The 24333-nt window shown below is 39.1% G+C and overlaps 1 protein-coding gene across 22 annotated transcripts in view; it reads right to left on the bottom strand.

The window, feature by feature from the left end:
• Positions 1 to 24333, bottom strand: part of IKZF1 (IKAROS family zinc finger 1) — a 108040-nt gene that overhangs the window by 30095 nt on the left and 53612 nt on the right. For 18 of the 22 annotated variants that reach the window (XM_068196225.1, XM_068196215.1, XM_068196207.1 and 15 more), the window contains one exon: positions 19221 to 19340. In XM_068196225.1, coding sequence (XP_068052326.1) covers positions 19221 to 19340 — 120 coding nt within the window. The remainder of the gene's footprint in view (positions 1 to 19220; positions 19341 to 24333) is intronic. The other 4 variants (XM_068196108.1, XM_068196068.1, XM_068196054.1 and 1 more) reach the window with 1 other exon arrangement.

Genomic DNA, 24333 nt, shown 5'->3' on the forward strand with positions numbered 1-24333 from the left:
TGGATTATTCTGAAAGTCTACAAACTCAGTTTAGTACACATTTTTAAGAGACTTCTTGTCTTTCTTCACTTTTATATAATTTTCCATGCTTGCAGTTTTCTTGCTTTTACTTCAGGAAAAACAAGCACATCTTCCCTTTCCTGAACAGAATCCATCCTCAACCACACTGTTGCTATGATAAGTCATCCCTGGCATTGGATGCCTCTTCTGAGAGGCATACAACAACTGCAAAGTCAAATACTGTTTTCTTGGGTCTTTGAGTGCAGTGTTAAGAGAAAAACCTAGAGTCCACTAGCTTTCCGCAAAAGATGAAGGAGATAATATTGTAAAATTTAAAAAGATGAATTTCTCAGAAAGATGTGGAGAAAAATATGTCAGATGTTAAGACTAAATAATTTTATATATAAAAGATATTACAGCATCCTACCTGAACTCTGATCTGCAATCGCACCTCATCTGTGATATGAAACTACTGAATTTAGGAGTCCCTATTCCTGCCTCCAAGTGTGTCTCCAAAACCAGAAAGTAACTATGCTGCAGAGTTGAAGTTTAGCTGAGTTTCTGGTGCAGGTATCACCATGCCTCCAGAAGAAAGAGGCAATCCACTCAGGTGCAGCTTCCTCAAACTGAACTATTCTTCAGCAATATCTAAGACTGGTGAGTGTAAAAGGTGTTTTAAAATTATTTTACCTCTGTTGAATCAGTAATCTGACATTTGAAATACACTGAAAACACAGTCAAGATCATCATCTTCTGACAGTCACAATCACCATGCTGGGTATCTTACATCAAAATGCAAACATTTTCTTAACCTGTAGAGAACAACAAATCATCCAAGCCAACACCTTGCTGGCACAGCTTCAAGGGACAACTCTTTCAAAATAATAGTTTTTAAACAGAATATTTTCCAATACCTCCAATCACTCAACTAAATTGTGACAAGGAGCCCAAAACTAATTATTATGAACATGAGAAACTTATATAATTCAGGCAACAGAAATTATCCCATCAAAACCTTTATTTCTGGATGAAGTATAGAACAGAATAATCCAATAAGGTCTAAATAGTGTTCAAACACTCTTCCACTCATTTCAATGGGCCTACCAATTCCTTTAACACTTGTCTACGAGCAAAAAATTTTTACAAAAGCAACTAATGTTTTGCGGCACCCCAATTTCAGATACTAATGAAATTAGATTATCAGAAAACAGATCACCCTGGAAAATGCTGATCCACTAAGAAATTAGACCACTGTCTCAAGCTCTGTATCTGAATCTTGGGCATCCAGTCATCGCAGAAGCTTCCTCTGTTTAGCCTGCATGTGCAAGCAGTCATTTGTCACCTCCTCACAAACTCTTTTTGGTATAATCTGTAAGTTGATGAGTAATGCAGTAGTTAATAAAAAGGACCTGTATTGGCATTTCAAATCCCAGAAATGGTTCAGCTATTGCTTTCCAATCTGCAGCAGAAGGAGACTGTGAAATCCTTGGTCTGCTGCAGCACCACACAGACTGGAAGAAACTGTGTTGCAGTGGAGAGCAATTTTGAAGTATCAAAATTATCTGGGAGCTTAAATCTCTTTGACTTTTTGTGAAATTCAGATTTTTAAGACAACCTGAGCTTCCTGTGGTGGGGTGCTGGGGGGGATGGACAAAAAGTAAACCCATGCTGAGAATGCTGTGAAACTTGAGTCCAATTGCAGGCATAGCTGAGAAGCTATTACAGCTTACCCCTTGTTCCCTTGGCTTAACAGGAAACCTTTACCTACGGTTCCTCTAACTCCTTCTGCAAAGAGCAGTCTGGACATATTTCCTCCCTACCCACAGTTGTTTATCTCCTTAGCATCTGTCATGGTCTAGAAGTTTGTATCAATTCCTACACCAGTTGCTATGATGCAATTTAATTCACTCAAATTGAAAGGTTTCTAGGGGAGAGGAGAGGAGAGGAGAGGAGAGGAGAGGAGAGGAGAGGAGAGGAGAGGAGAGGAGAGGAGAGGAGAGGAGAGGAGAGGAGAGGAGAGGAGAGGAGAGGAGAGGAGAGGAGAGGAGAGGAGAGGAGAGGAGAGGAGAGGAGAGGAGAGGAGAGGAGAGGAGAGGAGAGGAGAGGAGAGGAGAGGAGCACCTCTAACTTATGGGTGCCCTAGGAAGCAGCTGGAAAAAAATTTTGAGTGAGTTTTTCTAGCTGCCTGATATCTCAAGAGAGCTATATCATCTAATTTTCAACCATGTTATCTTCCAAAGGTTTACTTCACAAACAGACATGGGCCCTAAGAATAGTTTTTCTTTTGAAGTTCTATTATTTATTTGTTTGTTGTTTTGAAAGGACAGTTTTAAGAACTGTGCACAATACAGGTCTAGATCTCTGCTCAGCTTTCATCTCTACAGGCAAGTTCAAAACCACATCATAGCTATATCTCCTCTGTTGTAGCAGTATTGTGGGAGGCCCCTACACTGGTACTGCCTGCATCTCTCCTTTGCATTCAAGGACACAGTGGTGGTTCAGTTTGGGATAACCTTTAACTAAATGGAAAGCTATTATCTCAAGTTACCAAGCTGGAAACTTTCTCACTTTTTGTCATTTCTCTTCCCTATTTATAAATCTCTCCTTTCCTTCACTCACCTACCCACTCCTGCCTCTCCACTCTGATCTGTTTCTTTGCATTCCTGAAGGTGAAAAAAAAGAGCTGCAGTTGTGACACTGCAGTTTGTATGTCACACTGTAACATTTCCACATCCTCCTCACTCTGTTATAAAAGTACTCTAAGAGGAAGAAGGGCAAATAATGAAATATAGGAAAGCAGGAAAAGAGGAAGCAGCCAAGAGATAGCAGCCCAACTGAAATGCTAAGAATTATGGAGAAGTGACATAAAGGGAAGCATAAACCAGGAATTATACTCAGTGGATTAGCAAAAAAAAAAAAAAAAAAGAAAAAAAAAATTAACCTGACAAAAAAATAGAGAGATTTAGCCCTTTCTTGCCTCTCCAGTAATCTTCCAGATTACTATTCCTCTCTGTGTGCAGCTGGACTCCTCCAAACCTGAACTAACCACCAGCCCTTTCCTTACCCTCATATCAAAGGCACAATTAGGCAATGGTCTTTTTTGCTGAAGGCAGCCATGAGGGACAGAGTGATGGAAGAGTACGGAAGGAAATTGGCTAAAGCAGAGTAGGGATTGCCTAACTGGGCAATCCTGCCTGGCTGGCAGTGGATGGAGCAGACAACTTAGGAAGTCTTTCCACTGAGATCATGTGTCCCACTTGTTCAGAATGAAACTTGGCTGGAGCAGAAAGCGTTTAAGATTCACATGAAGGATTTTCTCTTCTTCATTTCTAGGCAAAATAGATACAAAACAGAACACGGACTTCTTTAAGAACAGAGTGGAAACACCAGCTTTTTATACTTTCCCATTTCTTGAGGACTTTTCAGCAAGAATTTGTCTGATAAAGAGCTAAGTAGAAAGTAAAAATGCAAGAAATGACCCTCTATAAATATCACAACACTAACAGTTACACAAAATTTTTGAGTCAAGCTCCAGTTTTTGTCTTATCTGCTAGCTAACTGAATTTTGTAGTTTCTCAGGAAGATAGTGGTGAAATCCTGCATGTAAATAAAGACAGGAGTGTTACACAAAGGTATACTGTGGCATATTTGTTGATCACTGCATGAAAGCTACCTTATTAGAAGAATTGACAAAACCATTTGGGGCTATTCCCCACAAAAGAGGCTGTCAGGAGGTGATAAGAAATGAGTTTTAGTAAGGCTTCACTTTCTTTGAAATACTCTTGAACAGAGAATATAATCAGGTTCAGCTCTTCTCCCTACCATTTATCTGTAAATTAGAAAATACCCTCTGGGCCACTTGAGCAGTGTTAATTTCTCCAGCTAAAGTTAATGTAATTTGGGACATGTGAGACTTCCTACCTGCATAGGAAGGAGTTAGCACTATCGTTCAGTGAATGTCAATAATTCCTGAGATAGAATCACTGTTGGAGACCTGCCCTGCATGTCCTATCCTGCAGCTGTGACTAGTCTCCCAGTTGCCTACAGGTACAGCACCAGTAGCTCTAATCTACAAGGGCAGAGTTTACACAATGCATTGTTCTTGTAGGGCTGGCAGTGACCAAGCTGTGAAATATCCAGTACATTTATGTGAGAGGAGCTATGACCACTGTGAAGATTTTGCCTAGCTTGTCATATCCTACCTACTATAGAGATGGGCTTCTGCTTATTTCAGATTTTAGGGACATGACCTGCCTTCTTCTGGCTTTACTGGTCCTGGTCTGGTTTTCACTTCAATTGAACCCCTCTTAATGTAGTTCAGCATTTCCAAGGATAAAATTCAGTCATGCAGCAGTTCAAGAAAAATAATATTTTGTTAATTCAAATGAGCATGGTAAGAGAGAACATAGATATGGATGTTCTCCACAGGAAATGGATGTAATTTTTCTATTTGACTTTGGATGAGAAATGTAAAGAAAAAGAGGCATAAATAGAATCACTTTTCTGCCAATCCAGTCATAATGTTACTTACTGTTAAACCAGAACAGTTGGAAACAGCTAAGCATTGGGCTGCACTGCAACCCTAGCCATAGGGAAAGGCACAAGCAGTTTGGTTAAGGAGCAATACCACAAGGGGATTTTTATGCTGATGTAAACTTGGAAAAAGAGAACATTAAATAGCAATAGAAATGGGTAATACTTGATCCAGAACTATTCACAGTTTCTTACAAATTATTAATAGTATTTATTCTCCAATATCTCTCGTTCTCACACTCAGTGTCCTACTGCTCCATCCTACATAGAACTTGATAACAAACAAAATTTTACAGCCTGAAATGGGGCAAGGCACTGGATGTCGACTGAGAAAATCTAGGTTTAATTCTTAGTTTAGCGACAGACTTCCTGTGTGGCCATGGGAAAGGCATTTAATCCATCATGTGCCCTTACTTCCCTATCTGTACATTTTTCAATTCTTTTTAAATGGGGATAAGATTTTTTTTTTTTTTAATGGGGAACTCAAAAGCCATTTTGCTGCTTAGAGTGATTCCTATATTCAGATACATGGCTCTCAAGTGTCCTAACTCATAAAGCTGAAATCTGGCCATGCACTGGTCACCTTCCTGGTATGTGTTCCACAGAAGAAGATTAGGGACCATGGAGCAGGCAGAAGTTGTAGCTGCAAAAAATTATATAACTTAGGTATTCATGAAAATGTTACTCATAATCTGTGACACATCCTATAGAATTATACAAAGGTACTGTCCAGTCTAATAAACCTTGGTTCTATGCATAAAATACTGGATAGCAAATGCTTGGAGCCTTCAGCCAGCTCTTCCTTATCCAGGATTGTTCAAGGTCAATAAGTAAACTTTTTCTTCCTCAGACTGATGCAAAATCAGGAAAGAAATTTTATTTTTCCTCAGCTGACCTTTTCCCATGCTATCACTCTGTTCCAAGAGAGATGTAAATATCCCAAAGGCAACTACCTCAAGGAAAGAAAAAAGCATAAACTGTTTAACAGCCAAAGCAATTTTTAATTATCCTCCACACTGAAGCCAGCATGGCAAAATAATCAGTGGTCTGAGAAAGGAGAGAAGAGAGAGGCTCAACCTGTACCTCTGGTGTGGGAAATGACTGAAAACTGAAAACTGCCATCTCCAGTTCAGCTGCATAGTGCTTCTCATACACATTCAATTATAAGGTGTGAAATCTCACTCCAAAACCAAATTGCTAGAGTATTTTTTCTTAAATGCAAAAGACCTTCAGAAACATCTCAGCATAAACAAAAGTCTGGACCAGAGTATGGATTTGCTATCCTGAAATTTGGGATTTATGTTCAGCTGCCCAGCCTCCCAAGTCCAGCCTCACTCACTTCTGTCACATCAGCACCATGCGGAAATTTCACTCACTGCACTGGTACAACCCAGGATTTCTGCCTTTCCAAATCAGGCACAGAGCTTGGAATCAGCTCTCCTCTTTTTCCAGAAGTCCAAGTGATACAGTAAATTGCTGCTCTGTACTAAGATCTAGAGTAATTAGAAGTCAGGAAACTAATTATTTCCTGATTCCCCAAGTGATCTAATATTTCATTGACAATATTTATTTTATTCCCTCATGTAGGGTGACAAAATTTTTCATTTATTTACTTTTACCTTCTTTATATTTTTCAGTCTTATTTTTCAAACTGAAGCAATGTGGTTTAAAACAAAGTTGAGTACTTTGAACCAAACCAATCCCATTACACCCTGAAGAAGAACACACAAGAGTGTTTTGCTGCATCTGTTAGAAAACAAATTTTCTCTCTGTTTTCCAGAATATTGTACATGGGTTAGATTGCACAGCAAAATTGATTACATTTCATTCTGCCCTACCTTACACTTACCTTGGATAGGACTTGTAAAGCTTAATTAATCAATTATGTATATATATATATATATATACAGCCTTAATTAGACTGTAAACTCTTTGGGGTATTCTGTTGGTGTTTGTGCAGTGTTTTGAGTAACAGAGGTTCTTTTCCAGGAGCCCTGTGCCACAACGTAAAATGAGAATAAAAAAAAGTCCCAACAAAACAATTGGAAAAAAATGGCAGTAGAAAAACCCCAAGCATAATTCACTCCCTTTTTCAGTCATACACCAACAGCAAGAGCTGAAATGGACAAAGGACACACATATGCAACTAGAACAAGATCTGTGCCGTGAAAACTGGTGCCAGGCATTCAGAGGGTGATCAAAGCTTGGTCTCCTGTAAGGGTTAATGATCTATTTAGACTATCATTGTTGGCATTTCCTGCCATCTCAGCATTTATGGAATATTTGAAAGTGTCTAGCATGCAAAGTTTCTGTCAAACTTCCTCTCTGATCCTAGTCGTGTGCCCTAGCCAGTTTAAGTGCCTTTTACTTGGAAGAATCCTTTCAAAAGCATCTGCCCAGTTTATGCTCAAACTGCTTTTCAAATATTCCAAAGGATAACATATTGAACTGCATTTTCACCAAATATGCTGGATTCTCAAGGTAGAAACAAACAAATGTGTGTCTTAATGTGCCATAATATATCAGGAAACTTTATTTCCCAGGAACTACCAAGTTGCAGCTCCTTGTTGCTACCAACCCAGAGAGAGTACATCAGCAGTGCCCAACCCAGGATTCATAAAGCACCTAAATTTCATACTAACATTCAGACAGTGTGGTGGGACTAAGTGTAAGGCAAATAGAAAAATGAAAAACTCTGTGACTAATGAATGATGCTTTGTTCATTTAGAAGAGAGAAAAAGTCAACTTTGAATCTGAAGTTACTTGTCCAACATAAAAAGACAAAATTGTAATGGCTGACTATTTCTGAGCACATAAGACACACAAATCCCAGTAATCCCAATATTCTACTTGATGGCTTTTGGACTCTTGGAAACAGTTAGTCATCAGGATTATCACTTGCATTAGAGTGGTTCTAAGAGCTCTCCTTGCCACCTGGATAAATGAAGTACAGCTCATCCATAGCTTCAGATTCCTTTACCTCAAATTCGTCATGGAGTCCCAGGAAAGCTGATGTGAATCACAGGCTCACACCTTCAGGGTAAGGTGCTTCTCAAGTGTTTTAAGAAGAGAATATTAGAAGTTTCATTTTCTATTGTCATCTGTTTTGTCAAATGAATGTGCAGTGCCTGTGAGTAGGGCAGGATTGTGGCATGCTGCAGAAAACCTTCCTGGCAAGTCTGCTGAAACTAGCTTCTGCTGATGCAAATGTGCTATTTGCTAGAGCTGCCCATGGCTATCTGATTAACTCCCATCCGATGCCTGAGCGTGAAAAACACAACCCGCAGCCCAGAATGTGAGGATCACTCTGTTCTCAGGAAATAGGCAACTATTTGTGCTCTGTCTCACTGAGGGCAAAAAAGAGGAGTTAAGAAAACCACCATTGCAGAGAAAACATGAGTTCTCACACAGGAAGGCTGGGGACTGCATTGTGCTCAACTAGCCTGGTCTTTTTGAGGAGTTATAGCTTGAATTTACCTGAAGCTCCCCAAGATGTGCGTAAGGAGATTCCCTGAATACAAATTGCTTTCTGGGACAGAAGAGCAGAGGGGTCCATCACTACCTTTATTACACTGATACTTTTAACTGTGCTTTTGTATTTGTTAGCTCAGTTAGCTACTGAAACATCTCTAAGAAAGTTATCAAGTTAGGCATGCATAAGCTTTTAGTGGAAAGCTGTATCTCAAACGAGAGATACAAGATATTATATCTGCATTTTCCATTAGATTATTTCAATATGCCACCCATCTCTCCCCCTTCTGTGATTATTATATGTTCCCCAAAGCTTCACTATGCAGTCCTCAATTTGGTATAGAACTTCAAAAGAATCTTCTGGAGAAAAACATTTCTTGAATGTTTCCCTGTCTCTCATTACAGACCTTACTTCTATAATACTGCAAGGAATTAAGTAAATAGAACATCTGAATGCAAGGAGGAATAGCGCTTATGAGCTGCAGGGGAGAATCCTCAAGACCCATGTACCCCTCACTGCTAAGCCAGTAGGGGCAGGCAGGAGAGCCTTTTCAGGCAAAGAATGCTGGCAGGAAGACCTGGGGGCATGTGTGTTTCTGTCCCTCCTTTCTCCATCTCCCTCTATCTTCATGAACTCCTCAGTGGTCCTTCTTGTACCATGACCTTCACAGCTGCCTTGGCCCAGCCACTTTACACAGATTACAAAAGCCACAGTGGGTACAAGCAGATCTTCCTCAGCTGTTACCCACTTCCCAAATGGAATTTACAGTTAGGTTTCTTATAAGGATACAGACAAGCTAGCAGGAACTAACCTTTTCCTCTTTTAGGTTTGAAAAAAATACTTTTATGGCATGTGTTTATGTTGCAGAGTATATGTTCGCTTGGTCTAAAGAAGAAGGAAAAGCTCAGCTTTCAAGATAAATGTTCTTTTGCATATGTGTACTGTTTTCACAGAGACATAAACACAGAGGAACTTGGTTTTGCAGGCACGTAACTTTGTGTACTGACAGACATATATTTGTATGTACATATATGTATGTGTGTGCATATAAACATGCAAAGGAGAGAATATGGAAAAAATGGCTCCTGATGGCTGAAAAATACATTCCCATTTCAAATTTCAAAGGGAATATTAAAGAGAACAAATTAATTATAAAAAGCTTCAGAAATGAAAAACATATTTGCATTGTCTTCTAAACACCAAGGGTTGTATCATGTATGGTACAAATAAATCTCTTTCTTTGAACAGAGGAAAGAGATTATTATTAATGCTTATACTGTACAGCAAATGTACAGACTCGTTAATGTGTGATTACAGAATAAACAATATCAGACTTCTCTAGTCTGTTTTGCAAGGAGAAAAAGAATTCCACTTAACACCACAATAAGCTCATGATAGGATACCAATTTTACTAGGATCTACTAACAATGTAGTGGCAAGATTAAACAAATGTGATACTACAACAGAGGAAATGCCTCATTACCATTATTCCTCCCTCATATATTTCATGTGTTGGGCTCCAAAGCCACTGAAGCCTTTTGCTAGCACAATTATAATTTCTCATTTTTACTTCTACTTGCCATTATGTGGACAAATGGGCAGGAAAATCAACCCCTCCCCAGAAAAGCCTAGTTCCCATTTGATTTCTAGAAAAATTGTTGTAGATCCACACCTGCAGCAGACAAAGCTTCAGTGACCATTTTGGCCATTGGGGCTGCCCCACCACCCCTCCATTGTTCAGCCACAGGAGGTGCCAGTTACAAAATTAGGTGGATTCTGGAAGGAAAAAGAACAAACCCTGACTCAGAAAGGAAGGTGCCATATCAGTGGGTAAGGGATGTTTTCATTTCTTTGCTCATGGCTTCAGTCTGAGAAAACCGGGAGGAGTGCTCTGCTTTGGAAAGACAGAGACATTCACAGTCTGAATTGTGAACAACAGCCAGCTGGAGGTCAGGGTACATGTGGATCATGCACAATTTGACACTTCCCTCAGTCTCACTGGTGTTTTTACTTCACAAAGGTGGGCACAAAACCCAAGCACCCCATAATAAGGCAAATATATTGTTCATAGTGAATTCTATAGCTGAATGTGTTGTTTTCCCCTGAAAATAAATTTTCATATGGAAAGAACTGGAAAGATGTATCTGAAATGCAGATGCAGCATGAGGGGTGCAGAAGCACCAGTGCTCCGCAGCTCCCAGTCCCCATTTTGGTGCTAATGAAACCATCCTGTTTCAAGGCCAACCACTACCACCACTTCTGAGCATTGCAACATATATTCACAGCAGGAAAAAACAGGTTCCATAACCTGGCCCATATACTGCTGAGGTACACAGTACTGTAAATGAGAAGGGACGGATCTCCCTCCAAAAAATCCCTAAGCCACTATGAAAAATCAGAACACAATACTCTTAGCTTAGACAAAAACCCCCAAAACTCAAAAACCACCAAAGATTCGCAAAGTTCAAATCCATAGCAGGGATGTTGGCTGATCACAGCTTCTTACAAACACAGGATGCTTCTAAATGATGAAATATGGAGAATTAATATTTCCTGTTCTATTAATTGCAACACAAGCTGAAAGTGTCGCCAACTTTAGTTTAAACCCACCTTTTCATTGCATTAAACGTTTCTGTTGTTACTTAATCAGCAGGGAGGGAAAAATCATGTGTAGATACTCTGTTATATGAAGGAATTAGCAATTTATTCTAAAGATGTCGATTATTATTTATTACTTATGGAAGTGTCAGGGAACAAGTGAGTTTCTCATATCATTCCATGAAATAATCTAGAAGTTACTGAAAACTCTGGTAAGAGCCACTTCCTCAGAAGTAATATTTCCAGGGTAAAAAAAAAAGGTTCATGAGAAAGTTCTCCTTACCCTTCAGTTTCTTCTCCTTTGTTTTTACCTCCTTTTTTTTCTTTTTGTCTTTAAACTCTGATATGTGGCTTGGAAGAGTGGAAGTTAATTCATGCTGTCACATTTCTCAATTTTTGCTAAATTTATTACATTTCTCAAGCAAGATAATTTTGGACTATCTTTGAGGGAAGAGAAACAAGAGAAATGGAATGTGAAAAACAAAGAGGAAAACATGTGCCTAAACTTTTCTTTTTGGATCAGGCCTGTTTTGGCTGGAATTTGAGAATAAATCTGTGCTTGCTTTGACATTTTTTTTTCTGAAATCATTCAATCAGGTTCTTAATCCAATTTTTAGGTATGGATTTTGCCATGTTAGGATAGAAATCTCATTTTCATCAGTAGAGTATGAGTTACTTCCAAAAGTCCTATTTGGTGCCTGTGATGTCACTATGGCTAATGGTGAAACAATATATTAGATACCTTCATGGGATCTCTTTTTATTCAGGCAACTTAGACACCTAAATATTTCTGAGAAACATGACCCTAAACTGCAATACAAGAACTGGGCATTATTCCTAACTTTAAAATGTGTAAAAAAATAAAGAAATAAGCACATACCAGGGTTAATTTATTAGGAATTGTGTTCCTGCATGTGCACCTTTATAACACAGAATCTGTGGGTGAGGGAGGAGACAAGGGAGGGAGCAGCAGGATGTCTTGCGTTGCAGGCTGAGCTCTAGCCTGCTTTTTGGCTGCTGCTCTGCTCACTTATTCAGGGAGGCAGCTGGATAGGCATGACAGTCTCCAATAAGCTGTGTCTGGAAGCCAAAATCCTGGGATGCTAGCTGATCTACCTTCACAGGTTAACAGCTTGCTGTGGTCCCACATCTGCACCATAAATGACATGCTGAGGGTAAGCCTGCACTGGTGGCTATGTCACACCTACCTACTGCCTGCCAGGAAAAGCTTTTTCCTGAGAGACCGTCTGAGGCTTCAAGAAACCTCACAACGTGAGCTCAAAGGAAAAGGTTTGGGAACAAATTTCTGTCCTTCTGCAATGAGTGGTGTTCGGTCCTGACTTTAGGACTACAGCTCCAAAAAAGAGCTCTTTCATCCCCCCTCTGTATCATAAAGGGCTTATTCTACATTGGGGAAAACTGTGAAGGCATGGCCATGCTGCACATCCTTCCCTGCAAATCTCAAATGTGGTGGAGCAAGCCAGAGTGACACTCTGTACATTTTACTGTGGGACAGAGCCTAGGAAGTTCACATCTGAGGGGAGAGCATAGCTGCAGGTCCTCTGCAGCCAGAAACCGCCTTTTTCCAGGGAGCCACCATAGCAGGAGCTGAAATTACAGGAATATGAGGAGTGGCTGAACAAGACTAAAAGAGCAGTTGCTTCTGAAACAGCACCTCTGTAGGGGCAAGTAGTCCCTGCATTGTGCCTCAGTCCAGCAGTTAAGTTTTTGGTAAGGTTGCAGTCCTGGAGAACACGCAGGGTGAAAGAAAACTTGCTTAAGGTAAAAAGCAAGCCTAAAACAAAGAGCAAGCAAGAATTAACACAGAACAGAGGGGTGGCTGGTGCTGGTTTTTGAATCCAACCTTTTGATGAAGAATCATTCCCTTAAACTAAGTTTTTTCAAGGTGCAGTTACAGACATCCTCCCCAGCCTAAAATATGCCTATCTTCCAGCCAGAGCCTGGTGTTTCTGAGTTGAGCTGCAGCCACTGCTGAGATCCTGCTAGATAAATTTAACTCCCAAGCTAGAATGGGGTTTATCTCTGAGGCACATCTCTTCTGCTCAGATAAAGGGAACTTCCTCTCACTGCAGTTAGATCAGCAGACTCAATCTGTACCTAAAGCCACACAGCTAAACACACTGCATCTCTCCTATTCAAGCAATGCTTGCCACTCTCCAACACTGAACAAACAAAACTTGCACAGTTTCCAGGTTTTTCCTGACTTTTTTGCTGATGTTCTCTTCTGAAAACACAGCTTTACCCAGCAGGTGCTCATGAAATAGGCTGCAGCTCCACAAGCTACACAGCTCTGTAAAAATAAGAGAAAAAAACACCATATCTTCAGCACCTCCTGCAATATCATGTTGCCACACAGTGGCAACACAAATCATCCTGCTGTCATACTTCTGAGTAAAAAAAATTCCTCACAAAACTAAATAAAAATCATTATAAAAGTACAACTCTTTTTAGGATCAGCTCTGTTCTCAATGATTTGATTTTGTGACGTGCTATGGTTGCATCAAGAGGGCAGATTTTTACGTGCCTGATCTGGCTTTGCATGGCTTGAGAGAACTGAACTCATAATGCAGCACAGCCTATGCTGGGGCTGCAGCAGCTCTGTTTTTCAGGCTGGCTTGCCCTTACTTCCACAAATTTCTTGCAAGTTTATTCTGAAAATGTTCACCCTCCATTACTTGCGGCAAACATTTTTAAATTTGATAGAGGAATTCACCTTCAGTAACAGGGCATTTTTCCATTTGCCTTCGTGCACATTTTTCTAAGTCCTAAGTCATGACATAGGTCAGAGCTTGTCTCTTGGCACAACAGGAAATTCCCAATGGCCCCATATACCCAGGTCTTCTGCATCTCACTCTAGCATACTGTTTCACACTGTGCTCATGCAAAATATACCTTTGAAGGCTTGAATATAACTTATATCCTGTATAGCATATTTAAGGGCATTCATGAAATTTGTCACATGCCTTCTCCAACTAAACCACCCACATCCTCCTCTATACAAATCCCCATAAGAGTTTTGCAGACAAAATGAAAATAATCCTGACAAAAATATCTCTTGCATTCTCCTTAAAAAAATATACATCATACTGGCAGGCTCTCAGAGCATACAATACCAGTCCATACTGGGGACTGTTACTTTGGGGTTAGAAATAGGGGCTTCAGACCAAATAAGAGGGGAGATTCCTGACTTCCCTATTTTTAAAAGTTCCTAAAATATTTCAACTTCAAGTTTTTCAATTCCTTCAGAAGTCTCCTCAGTTGGACTTTCAAGCCTTGTTTCATTGTGAAGGGTTAAAGACAATTTTCAAAGCTCCCAAAACCATCTCGAAACAATTTTCTCTCGGCTTTTGTGGGGGGCTACATCAGGTGAGACAGCAATTATCACCGATTATTTACAAAGGCTCATCAGCTTCTATACACTTCCATACCTTTGAGCAGCAGAGATGTCCATCTGAAACCTGAGCAAATAAAACATATTACACAGCCCTCCAGGTTACTTCAGGTCTTGGAATTTGGTTCTCTGAATGTCCAGGCACACACATGCCATACTTTATTATTCATACACAAGACACTGCCTTCATAGCCACTGAACACCCACAAGGAGGAGTGTGCAATGATGTTTAGCTCCAGCAGTCTTTTTCTTCTGCCCTTTTCCCTGCCCAGCAGAATTACCAGGGCAGCAGTGCCTAGACCTGTCTGAACCACAGGACCGATTTTGCAAGCTGGGGTGGGGCACTTCCCTTTTTGTCTTTCCTCGCTTTTCCCCTCCATCTGCAGCCTTTCCACACTTCTTCTCTGTCTCCACCCAGCTGTGTGTGAGTTGCAGTAGATTTATGTAATGGCAATAGTTGTGGTTGCCTGGTGGCCCCTCAGCAATACTTGCGCCCGTGCTCTCAAATGGTTGAGCTCCTTTTAAGGACACAAAGTATCAAAGCTGATCAGAGAGAAGACACTTGCCTGCATCAGTAAGTAGGTCCTCATGCAGGTTACAACCTTTGAATGCCCATGGCTGAGAGGGAGGACCCCAAGGTGTGAAGGCAATGCCAGGGTCCCACTGATGCCAGGCACCAAAGCCTGCATCTACACAGGCTTCTGCTTCAATAACTGAGTTGTGGGAGGGACACAACATCATAACTTGGTATTTCCCACTGGGAGAGAAAAATGTCAAAAAAAAATCTTCCTTTTAATGTCTCTTCCCATACTAATTTATTTTAAACAAATGGACTTTATAACTTCATATGATTCTTGTCTGTTTTCTACTGATGTCTATGATCACCCTGACTGGTTACTTTGGGTGTACTTTGTCAATTGTACAAGTTTCAACCCAATTCTGTGAGATGAATTCTCCCCAACTCTTAAAATAAAGATGTCTATTTGTTCCAGGCCCAGACTGTAATCTGTGACTGCAGTGGTAACATTTGACTTGTGTCTTAAAAGTTTATGGTCATCTCCAGTGCCAGACAGCTGTGTGTGCAGAAATGGCGAGCCCATAGCCTCTTTCTGAGGCCACTAACATCTCACTAATACTGTGAGATGGCTTTTTTTATCCAGTGATGGCCACCTATGGAATGGGCAGTTATGGATAAAGGAAGGCACTGCCTGCCTTTCTACACAAATGCCACGATGGCAGCAAATGGCTTTCTCCATGAAGTAGGGTCTGATCTACAGACCACTGACTCATTACCTTCCCACACATGGCTTGAATTAGGATGCAGTCTCAGAACACAAACAGCCCTAAATTGCAACTGCTTACCACATACAGGATGTTCAGTACTGATCATCCACAAAAGGTGCACAAAACGTTTAACCTGAAACTTACGGAAACTGAGAATTATCAAATGATGTTTCCAGTAGGGTACCATTGGAAATAGGGCTGTTCAAAATAGGCTGTAAAGCACTAATTCTTAATGGAATGGACTTTCAGTGGATTTCTAAATAACTCAGACCAAGATTTCAAAACAATATTTAGGAAAGATGATAAAACAGGGTCTTTAGAGCCTTAAAGAACAGTGAAAATCTCACACTTTGCTGAAAATCTTCACTGTGTTTTCTAGAAAAACTATCTATAAAGCACTTGGGTGAAAAGAGCAAGAGGAAACTAATAAAATATTATAGGTGCCAGATCAGCCTGAGAAGTAAATTTAGGGTGGAGAATAGGACAAGGAAGGAATATCTAGTGGACAGAGCAGCAGAAATTAAGCATGCAGAAGGAAGCTGCTCAACACATAGTGGCTTTCTGGGGGTTGCAACATTGAAATCATAGTAAGCTCATCAAGGAAATGAAGAGCCCTGATGGTGACCAGAACATCTCTTCCAATACGTTTCTGCTTTGCTGTGCTACTTGGGGTTATTACTAGAAACTGTTGATGATTTTACTTCCGTAAATTACACTTTCACACCCGTTGATCATTATTGCATTGGTCAGAAGAAACCCATGTTTTGGGCATCCCCCCTGCCTGGGGACACAAGTCAAAATATATATTTCATGATCCCCATGGTACGTCCTTTATGAAGTTTGCACCCTCTATAGTAATTTTAAATGATGATTCAAAAACTAAAGACAACCAATAAAATCTGGCAAGTAGAGGACTTCAACATCTTCATTCTCAGAGCAGGAGAAATATTTCAAGTGTTTCTATCAGCTTTGTAGCACCACAATAATGTCTCAGGACATGTTTGGAAGAAGCACAAAAGGAGATTTTTAAAAACACATGGAAGAGTAGAGCCTATCTTTCTTTTCTAAATATAGCTTATTTCCTGTGATCTTTGGCCTTTGAAATGCTAAATTGATGAGAAAGGTAATTAAACTTTTGACTCCAGCGTTAAAAGCTATTTCATTAAATGTTACTACAAATCTGAGTATGCAAGCTTTCACTCGAACATTTCTGTCTCACAGGCTGATTAAAACTAAAGAAAGATTTCTCACCTAATTTTAGTAGGATGAGGTAAATATTTATTATTTTAATTTAACAAACTTGCAATTCCCATTGTTACCTCTATAGCCCTATGTGTATAAAAAAGTCCTCGAGAATGTAGAGGACTTCAATAAATGTCCGACTCAAATTCCTTGGTGTATGCTGTATGGACAGCTGATCTCTCAGGGTGTTACAGGTTAAGTGGAATGCACTGTAGACCTAACACTGAAAAAAATAAATAAATAAATAAATATTGAAATAAATCCAAATGCTAGGGAGTTCCCTTTTGATGAAAGAAATAGATGGGACATTAGGAAAGTCATACAGAGAGAAATTCTTGGCTGGCCATATCTGCTCATGAAAGGCCTGTTGGTTACCACAGGCCACAGTCTAGCTCCCACCTGCCAGATGCACACAGATAACATCAGTGGGTCCTTACAATGCTCTCCTCTCTATCTTTCAATTTTCAAACTACTTTTTCAGATCATTCTTGTCTACCTAAGTGTGGTGATAAATAGCAGTGAGGAACAGATCTTGGGACTTGGCAATGACAGTGTTGTACTAAACACCAAGCCTGTCTACACTGCCACTGCCTACATAGGAAGACAGCCCCCTTCACCCCTGATACACCTGTAGGATCATATAGGCCAAACACCACTCCTAAGGTATTATTTTATTCCTAAGAGATTTTCTTCTGATGAAGAACCAGAATGTGCACAGCAATCATATGGCTCCTGATATGCCTGGGACACATATTCACATCCTTTTTGTAAAAAGGGAGAATTAATTTTTTAGTATACTGTTTTCAGAGAGCTAGCTTAGAGCTAACAAAAAGGAGCAAGAGAAGAGGTAAAAGTGTATGCAGCTTTACAGAAAAGACAAACATTTCAAGCACTGCAGTTGATACCTACAGGTCATCCATAAAACAGAGTATTGTGAATTGTCTTTGTTTCTGTTGACTATGGTAAATATCTCACTACAAGATGTAACCCTTGTAAACAAAAGACCTATGAGTAGAGAAAGTGGCTGTAGAAAAATTGTTAATGTCAGGACATGGAAAATGTAATTTATTGCTGAGTAATGAGAATAACAGATGGAACTAATCATATTTAGAATAAGTGTACATATTGATATATGACTGAACTGTTGGCAGAATCATTACATCATCAACAAATATAAAGTTAACCTTGTTTGGTCTTCACAATATTCATGTGCATATTAAAGAAAATTCAGCACAATGAAAAACTGTGTTTGGGCTTGAGCAAAGAACTTAAAATTTTAATTTTTGACTTAAGGCTTAAATGTTTTGTTGTGTTAGTTACTGTGGGAGAAAGGAGACATGACTCTTTTTACTGAGTTGATAGACAAGCAGTTAATGAAAGATTTTGTCCAAAGATCTTTGGACTGAAAAATATATCATTCAGTAAATGATAAGATTGTTTAAATGCATCTTTTAAATATGATTCTTTTTCATAAAGTTTGCCAATATACACATAGGAGCTGAAATTTTTGCTCACATTTTTGATAAGAGGGGTTCAAATGGTAAATAAAATGAAGATGCATAAGATGATGCACTCACTACTAGCTAGTGCTGGAGTTTGGGAGTAGGTTCTATTCCTAATGCTGACACCATCCTACTGTATTATGTTGAATTAATTATTTTGCCTTCTGTGCCTCCCTTTCCACCTATTATCCTTTACTGGATTTCCTTATACAATAAATATTTAAAGGCACTTGCAATCTTTCTGTAAATCGTCCACCCTGACCCTTACTCTTACAATAATATTAGAATGTAAGAATAATGAGCAATACTTTTACTTGTGGGTAAATACTTGTACTTTGATAGTCATCCCTTTACAGAAATATTTTTATCATATGGGGCATTTATCACAGCATTCTGGGAGTCACTGTGGTTTTTTTCCCTCTTTTAGTGTTTTTTTTTCTTTTTTTTTTTTCCTTACTAGTAAACAGGCATGGTGCTCAAGTAATATTTAGTCTTTTTAGTGCACTGTGTGGAAGCTGGTGCATACAGAAGTCATCGGCATTGCTAGTCCTTGATGTGAGTCTGGGATCCCTAAGAATAATCAGCATTTTGCACAATCATCTCTGGACAAAAATTTTAACCCAACAGACTTTATCAAGTGTGGATTTTTATCTAAAAGGTAAGTGTTTTCTAAAGTTCTTCCAGGTAAAAAAATCAAAGATAAATGGAGATCAGATATTGGAATCTCAAATATATAAATACTATGTATGTTCTAATATGCATTTCTGAAGAAATCTGAATAGCAGATAACACAGTAACATTCAAGATAACATTCAAATTAATAATAAAAATAATAATGAAAACACCTAAGCATTTATTGAATTTTTATCAAATCTGACTTCATATAATTTTGACCTGGAACCACATATTTAATTCCATTCCTACACAGAATGAAAATTCTCTTTCCTGGGGAGGATATCAAGCAACAGTCATGGTAAGAAGATAAACAGTAGGATCTCTATAAGTTCTCTGTGGATGAAGATGCCTTTCCCAAAGAAAAAGGTGCACAAAAAACACTATGCACCTGAAGAAGATGGAAAGGCACAGGACCTGCCTGTTGTCAGCTTGTGAAAAAGTAATTTAACATTATTGCTATATCATTTACTAGTATTTCTTATCAGTGTATTTGTTATCTTACCCAAGATTCTGTCATTCTTAGAACTCTGCTGACCTCCAGTACTAGTTGAAAGGTCCTCTGGTATAGGCATAGGTTCATCTGGATCATCAGGGATATCACTAGTTGGAGGACTTTCCTTTCCTAATAGTGAGGAAATCACTGGTTAGATTGTCATTGTCAGAGTAGCCTCATTTTCAAATAATACAATAGGAGAAACCACAAACCAAATCAAACTTAAAAAAACCCAAACACTACTAAAGCATGATATTCTTAGGACCAAACCCCACTTTCCCGCAAAGAAAACTTTTTAAGAATACAGGGGAATAGTATTTTTAAAAAGAATGTATACCAATGTCTCCGACAAATTTACTGAGTATGGATACACGGTTATTAGCCTTACCAGTCTGGATATTTGTGAGACATGTATGTTTTCCAGCTGCTGTGCTCAAAAGATCCAATTTAGCCAACATAGACTGACAGATTATAAAGATTATCAAATGGACATCCTTGGTAAAAAATCTTATTTCTTCCACAAGTTCTCCTTGAGAACACATCTGGTTTTGCTTCAAAGACATAGTGAAGTCTAACCCACAGGTATTCTGGGGCTCCAAATGAACTACCTCAAAAACCAAAGTTTTATCTTCAACTGAAAATTCAGCTACAATGCCAGCAAGCTACACTAATACACCCAAGCTCTGGCTGGTTCTTGTGCCTACAAGTAGTGAAGTGCCTGTAGGTACAAAGTCTTCTTAAACATGTACAATTAGCAAACTTCAAGGATTTTATTGTCTTCTATTTGCAAATAGGAAACAAACTTCAATATCTTGAGTACACAAGGTTTTGCAGAGGCAAACAGTTTGGTGCTTTAAAACATTGCAGATATCGTGGAACTGTTTTAGTGCCAAACACAATACAGTAAGAAAAAAGAACTCTTTTCCTAAGTATTGTGCTTCCAGAAATGGTGAGGTTTCTTGATTCAGGCCTCAATAACAGCATACATCTCCTGCCCACAGTACTATCACTGTCTTGCAGAACTTTCAAAATGACTGCATACATCTCTAACAAAAGCATGCCTTTGAAACATCCACTGAAGGAATTATCTAAGTGATTAGTTTCATTGACTATTACTAAAAGACTGCCCTTTGCATTAATAGCAAAGAACAGAACAGGCCCAGAGCAGAATTCAAATGCAGTAATGTTCACGTAAGACCCTTGTCTCGAAAATTGAGATGTTACCAAATTACATTGATGAAATCTGTTAGGCATCCTGTGGCAATTGGCACACCAGTAAGGGCAGTAATTTTATGGCACAAAGCCTTAGCAAATTAGTGTTTTTTTTCCTAACGAGAATTCCCTCATTAAAATACAAACATCAATTAAACCTTAAAACATTTACCAGAAATGGAAAAACTAAACCAAATATACCTTACTTTAGTGACAGCAATTTAGTGGTGCCAGTTACAGACTTGATCTGAATGAAGTGAATGATTTCCTCCCTGCTTCCTGGATGGATCAAAGCATTGTGTTTTCCCATCTAGACTGATCATGATGGGGAGAAATGACAGGTAGTTTTAAGTCATCTTCCAAATTAGCTGTTTTGAGTTGTTGGCACAGACTTATGTTTAAATTAATTAAATGAGTATGTGACTGCATTTCTTAATGACACACCTATGAAACTGTGGAATAATTGCTGAGCAGGAGTTTTGAGAGCTGTATCAGGTGAACCATCCCAAACTGCAGCCAGAGGACTCCAGGGTATTGAAGAATCAGTCCTGCACTGGCAGGAGGACTAACTAGATGATTTAATAAGTTCCCTCTCATACCCAGCTTCTGTGGTATATTCTTAAATGGGCAAAATAACACGCAGTGGATGTCAGTGCAAGAGCAAAGGCAGATTGCATAAATGGACAAGAGAGAGCATGAATTTTACAGCAAAGGAAAATAAAAGCAGGAAGTAAGTTAATTGAAAAATTTTTGCCATTCACTATTTAGCTCCTTATTTAACTATTTCTTCAGATTTCTGGGATGTAGGGAACTTACAGAACTGACAGCAACTTTACATTGCAAGCCCTAACCTGCCAAGCTGAGGTATCTCTTACAGATAAGATGCACAAGTGAGGAGAGACTGCGGAAATATTTCAATTTGTTCAACACATTTTGCCCCACACAAAATAAAAAATGAAAAATGCCAGAGGTTTAATTGGAGGGCAAGCAACAGCCTGGCAGCTCTCTTCACATTACACATAAGTTAAGGAAATTCCTTAAAAAGTAACAGTAATCCAAAGCTACCTGCATCTTCCAAGGATGAAACAGCACTCCCAGTTACAATAACAGACATTGATGCTTTGATGGAGAAGAACAATAATCCTAAAAAGCTGAAGACTGTTTTTGACTACAAACCAATATGAACTCATAATATAAAAACTATGGAAAAACAGATAACAAACAAAATAATATCTTTATAAGTGTGTTATTAGGCATCCTACAATATGTAGTCTAGGCAGGATACTTTGAAGTCAGAGCAGTCTTTTTGGAATAGAAACCTGTTAGTAGGAGAGTACATTTGCAGTGGTGAACTCTTTGGTTCACTAAATGGGTATCAGTCTTCTACTTGTTAAATTAAAAGCAGTTTGCCCAGGTGGTATGAATTGGAGTCACCTCATGGACTTGGTGGGGCAGAAGCTGGAGATCAGGCCTGTTTCCCTCTTTGCAGGAGAGTGCACTTAAGAAAATTTAGTAAACTTGTCTTTAATGAACCATTTAATATAATTTGATTTCTTCTTGTTACACATGATTAAGAAATCCCTACATGCAAAAAGACAGGACAAAAATAGTGGATTTAAAATATATCCATTTATTGAGCTCTGTCTCTTGGATGCTAGAGCACTGTATTTGTATTTCATGCCTTAACTACATCTAAATCATTACACCATGGTAAGTTCATTACAGCATGGCAATCTTACACATGCACAATCTCAACAACTTTCTTTTTCCACTGAATTTAGACATGGAAGGAGAGTGGGGAAAGGTGGGAATTCTTTCCATTTTAATTTCAAACAGACATGCCCAGAACAATAACCGGTCAAAGGAAAAGGAACTAAACCCCACCCCAATACCTAGTGGCCAGTACTGGGGAAAATTATTCAAAAGTCACATAACAGAGCAAAGTAGCTTAAGAAGTGAGGCACAAAAAATAGAATCTAATCTTGGGGTGGAGGGGGTGGGTATTTTTTTTAATTAATTATTATAAAAAGCCACCTTAACTGTGGAAGCGAAGTTCTGTTTCTGGTATTGCCACTGATTCGTGTTGCTCTTTGTTAAGTCATAAATAGAAAGAATTACAACTGCAGGTTGTATCAGATATTCCTTTATTTCAATCTGCATCTCTGTAGGATGGTCTCAGATTTTCCACTGCCATTTCTGTATAAAAATAATCAAAAAGAGCCTAACCTATCATGATGCCTTGCAAGACTCTCAACTTCTCTCTATTTTACTTTCCTCATCTCTGCCCTAGAAATATACTTGAAGCCATAAGGAAAGAGAGGAAGGGGAAAAAACTGCCCAGTTCAATAAGGTTTTAGTGTCCTTTATTTCTGCCAAAGTCCTTAGCCTGGTACTCCTTTAACATGTACATCCAGCTCTGAGAATGATTCAGTTCATGCCAGAATGGTGCTGCTGGTGCTACGACTGTTGAAAAGACAGGTAAGGCAGGATGTCTTATAGAAATCTCATTCCCTATTCTTTCACACACTAATGTTGGGGGTGTGTGTATTTAATATTGAGGGTTTCTTCTTCCTGCTTTTGCAGAGTGCAGCACAGCCTGGTTTGTTCTAGGAGATCTCTTAATGTTAGATGTGGAAACATTTGTACTGTTTTTTCACCTTCCTCAACTGTTAGGCCCTAGAACTAAAAAAAAAAAAAAAGAAAAAAAGGCAGGAAAAATACTGCTTGTTAAGCGAGATATTATCTGTGTTTTCTGACTCTCTTGTATGGGTGCCGGATACCATTTGGTTAAATGTATGTCAGCTCTCTCCTCATTTCAAAACTGCAACTGCTTGTCTCATGAAATATCACTTTCAGGAGAAAAATAAAAAGTGTGAACTCTATGCTAGTCACACAGTATTTCAGTTCCTCTAAGAGTCAGCCATGCCTGGATTCCCCGAGGTGGGAATGCCTGGGAATGAACACAGGGTTTGGTTCCCTCACATTGATTTTATACTCTCCTGGCCTAGCTGGCCGCTGCCACCTGAGTCAGCAGCAGCAGCTGCCTAAAGCACAGGGCTGCAAAACACCAAGTTTGAGCTGGGGTGACTGTGTATAGAGACCCTCTTTATTTCTGGGTTGAAAAACAAAACAAAAAGCCCCAAAGAAACCCACTAAACCAAATTTATTCTTTAATTTATATTTTTTAAATACACAACCAGGTGTACTAGTGAACCAAGTCCCCTAATTCCATAGGCCCAGAGAGCCAGCTACATCTGATGAGCAATACTCATAAAATAGGAGAAATTAAAAAGTGTTGTACAGTTAACAGGACAATCTTGCACTCCTGAAATGGTGCAATTGTTTTACTGTTTCCCAATGTATAGCAGAACGCCCTCATCTAGGAAGCATACCAGAAGCATGTAGAAACCCAGGAGAATACAAGGGGAAAAAATTCCTTCCTGCATTCACCAGCCTATGAGAAAGAAATAGGTAACGTCCCTGTACCTTCAGATCCTCTACTTTTGAGGTTTAGTAAGAGCTTACAAAGAGTCAGTATCTGTGGAACCTAATCTGACAAACTCCCATTTCCAGAAGGTGAGTTCCCACATAACTCTTACCATAAATGTAAGTAAATTAGGAAGTTCTTTTTTTGGCCATAAATTCAGCTAATAACCCAATACAAGTCACAGCCTTTGCTCACGGAAAGTACCAGATGCTCACTGACAGAAACAGCAGGAGAGTTCAAAGCAGACTTTGATCTGTTTGTGTAGGTCTCCCTCTTATCAAAGGTAACTTTCTTTTTCAAGAAAACCCTCTCTCATCACAGAATAGTCCTATTGCATGATATGCTAGAAAAGCTAAAAGGCACAGCAAAATACTACAGTGGTTCAACTACAGAAAACTTTGAGAACTACAAATTATAGATATA

Source organism: Anomalospiza imberbis, chromosome 1 (genome assembly GCF_031753505.1).
Source record: "Anomalospiza imberbis isolate Cuckoo-Finch-1a 21T00152 chromosome 1, ASM3175350v1, whole genome shotgun sequence".
In the NCBI taxonomy this organism is placed as follows: Eukaryota; Metazoa; Chordata; class Aves; order Passeriformes; family Viduidae; genus Anomalospiza; species Anomalospiza imberbis.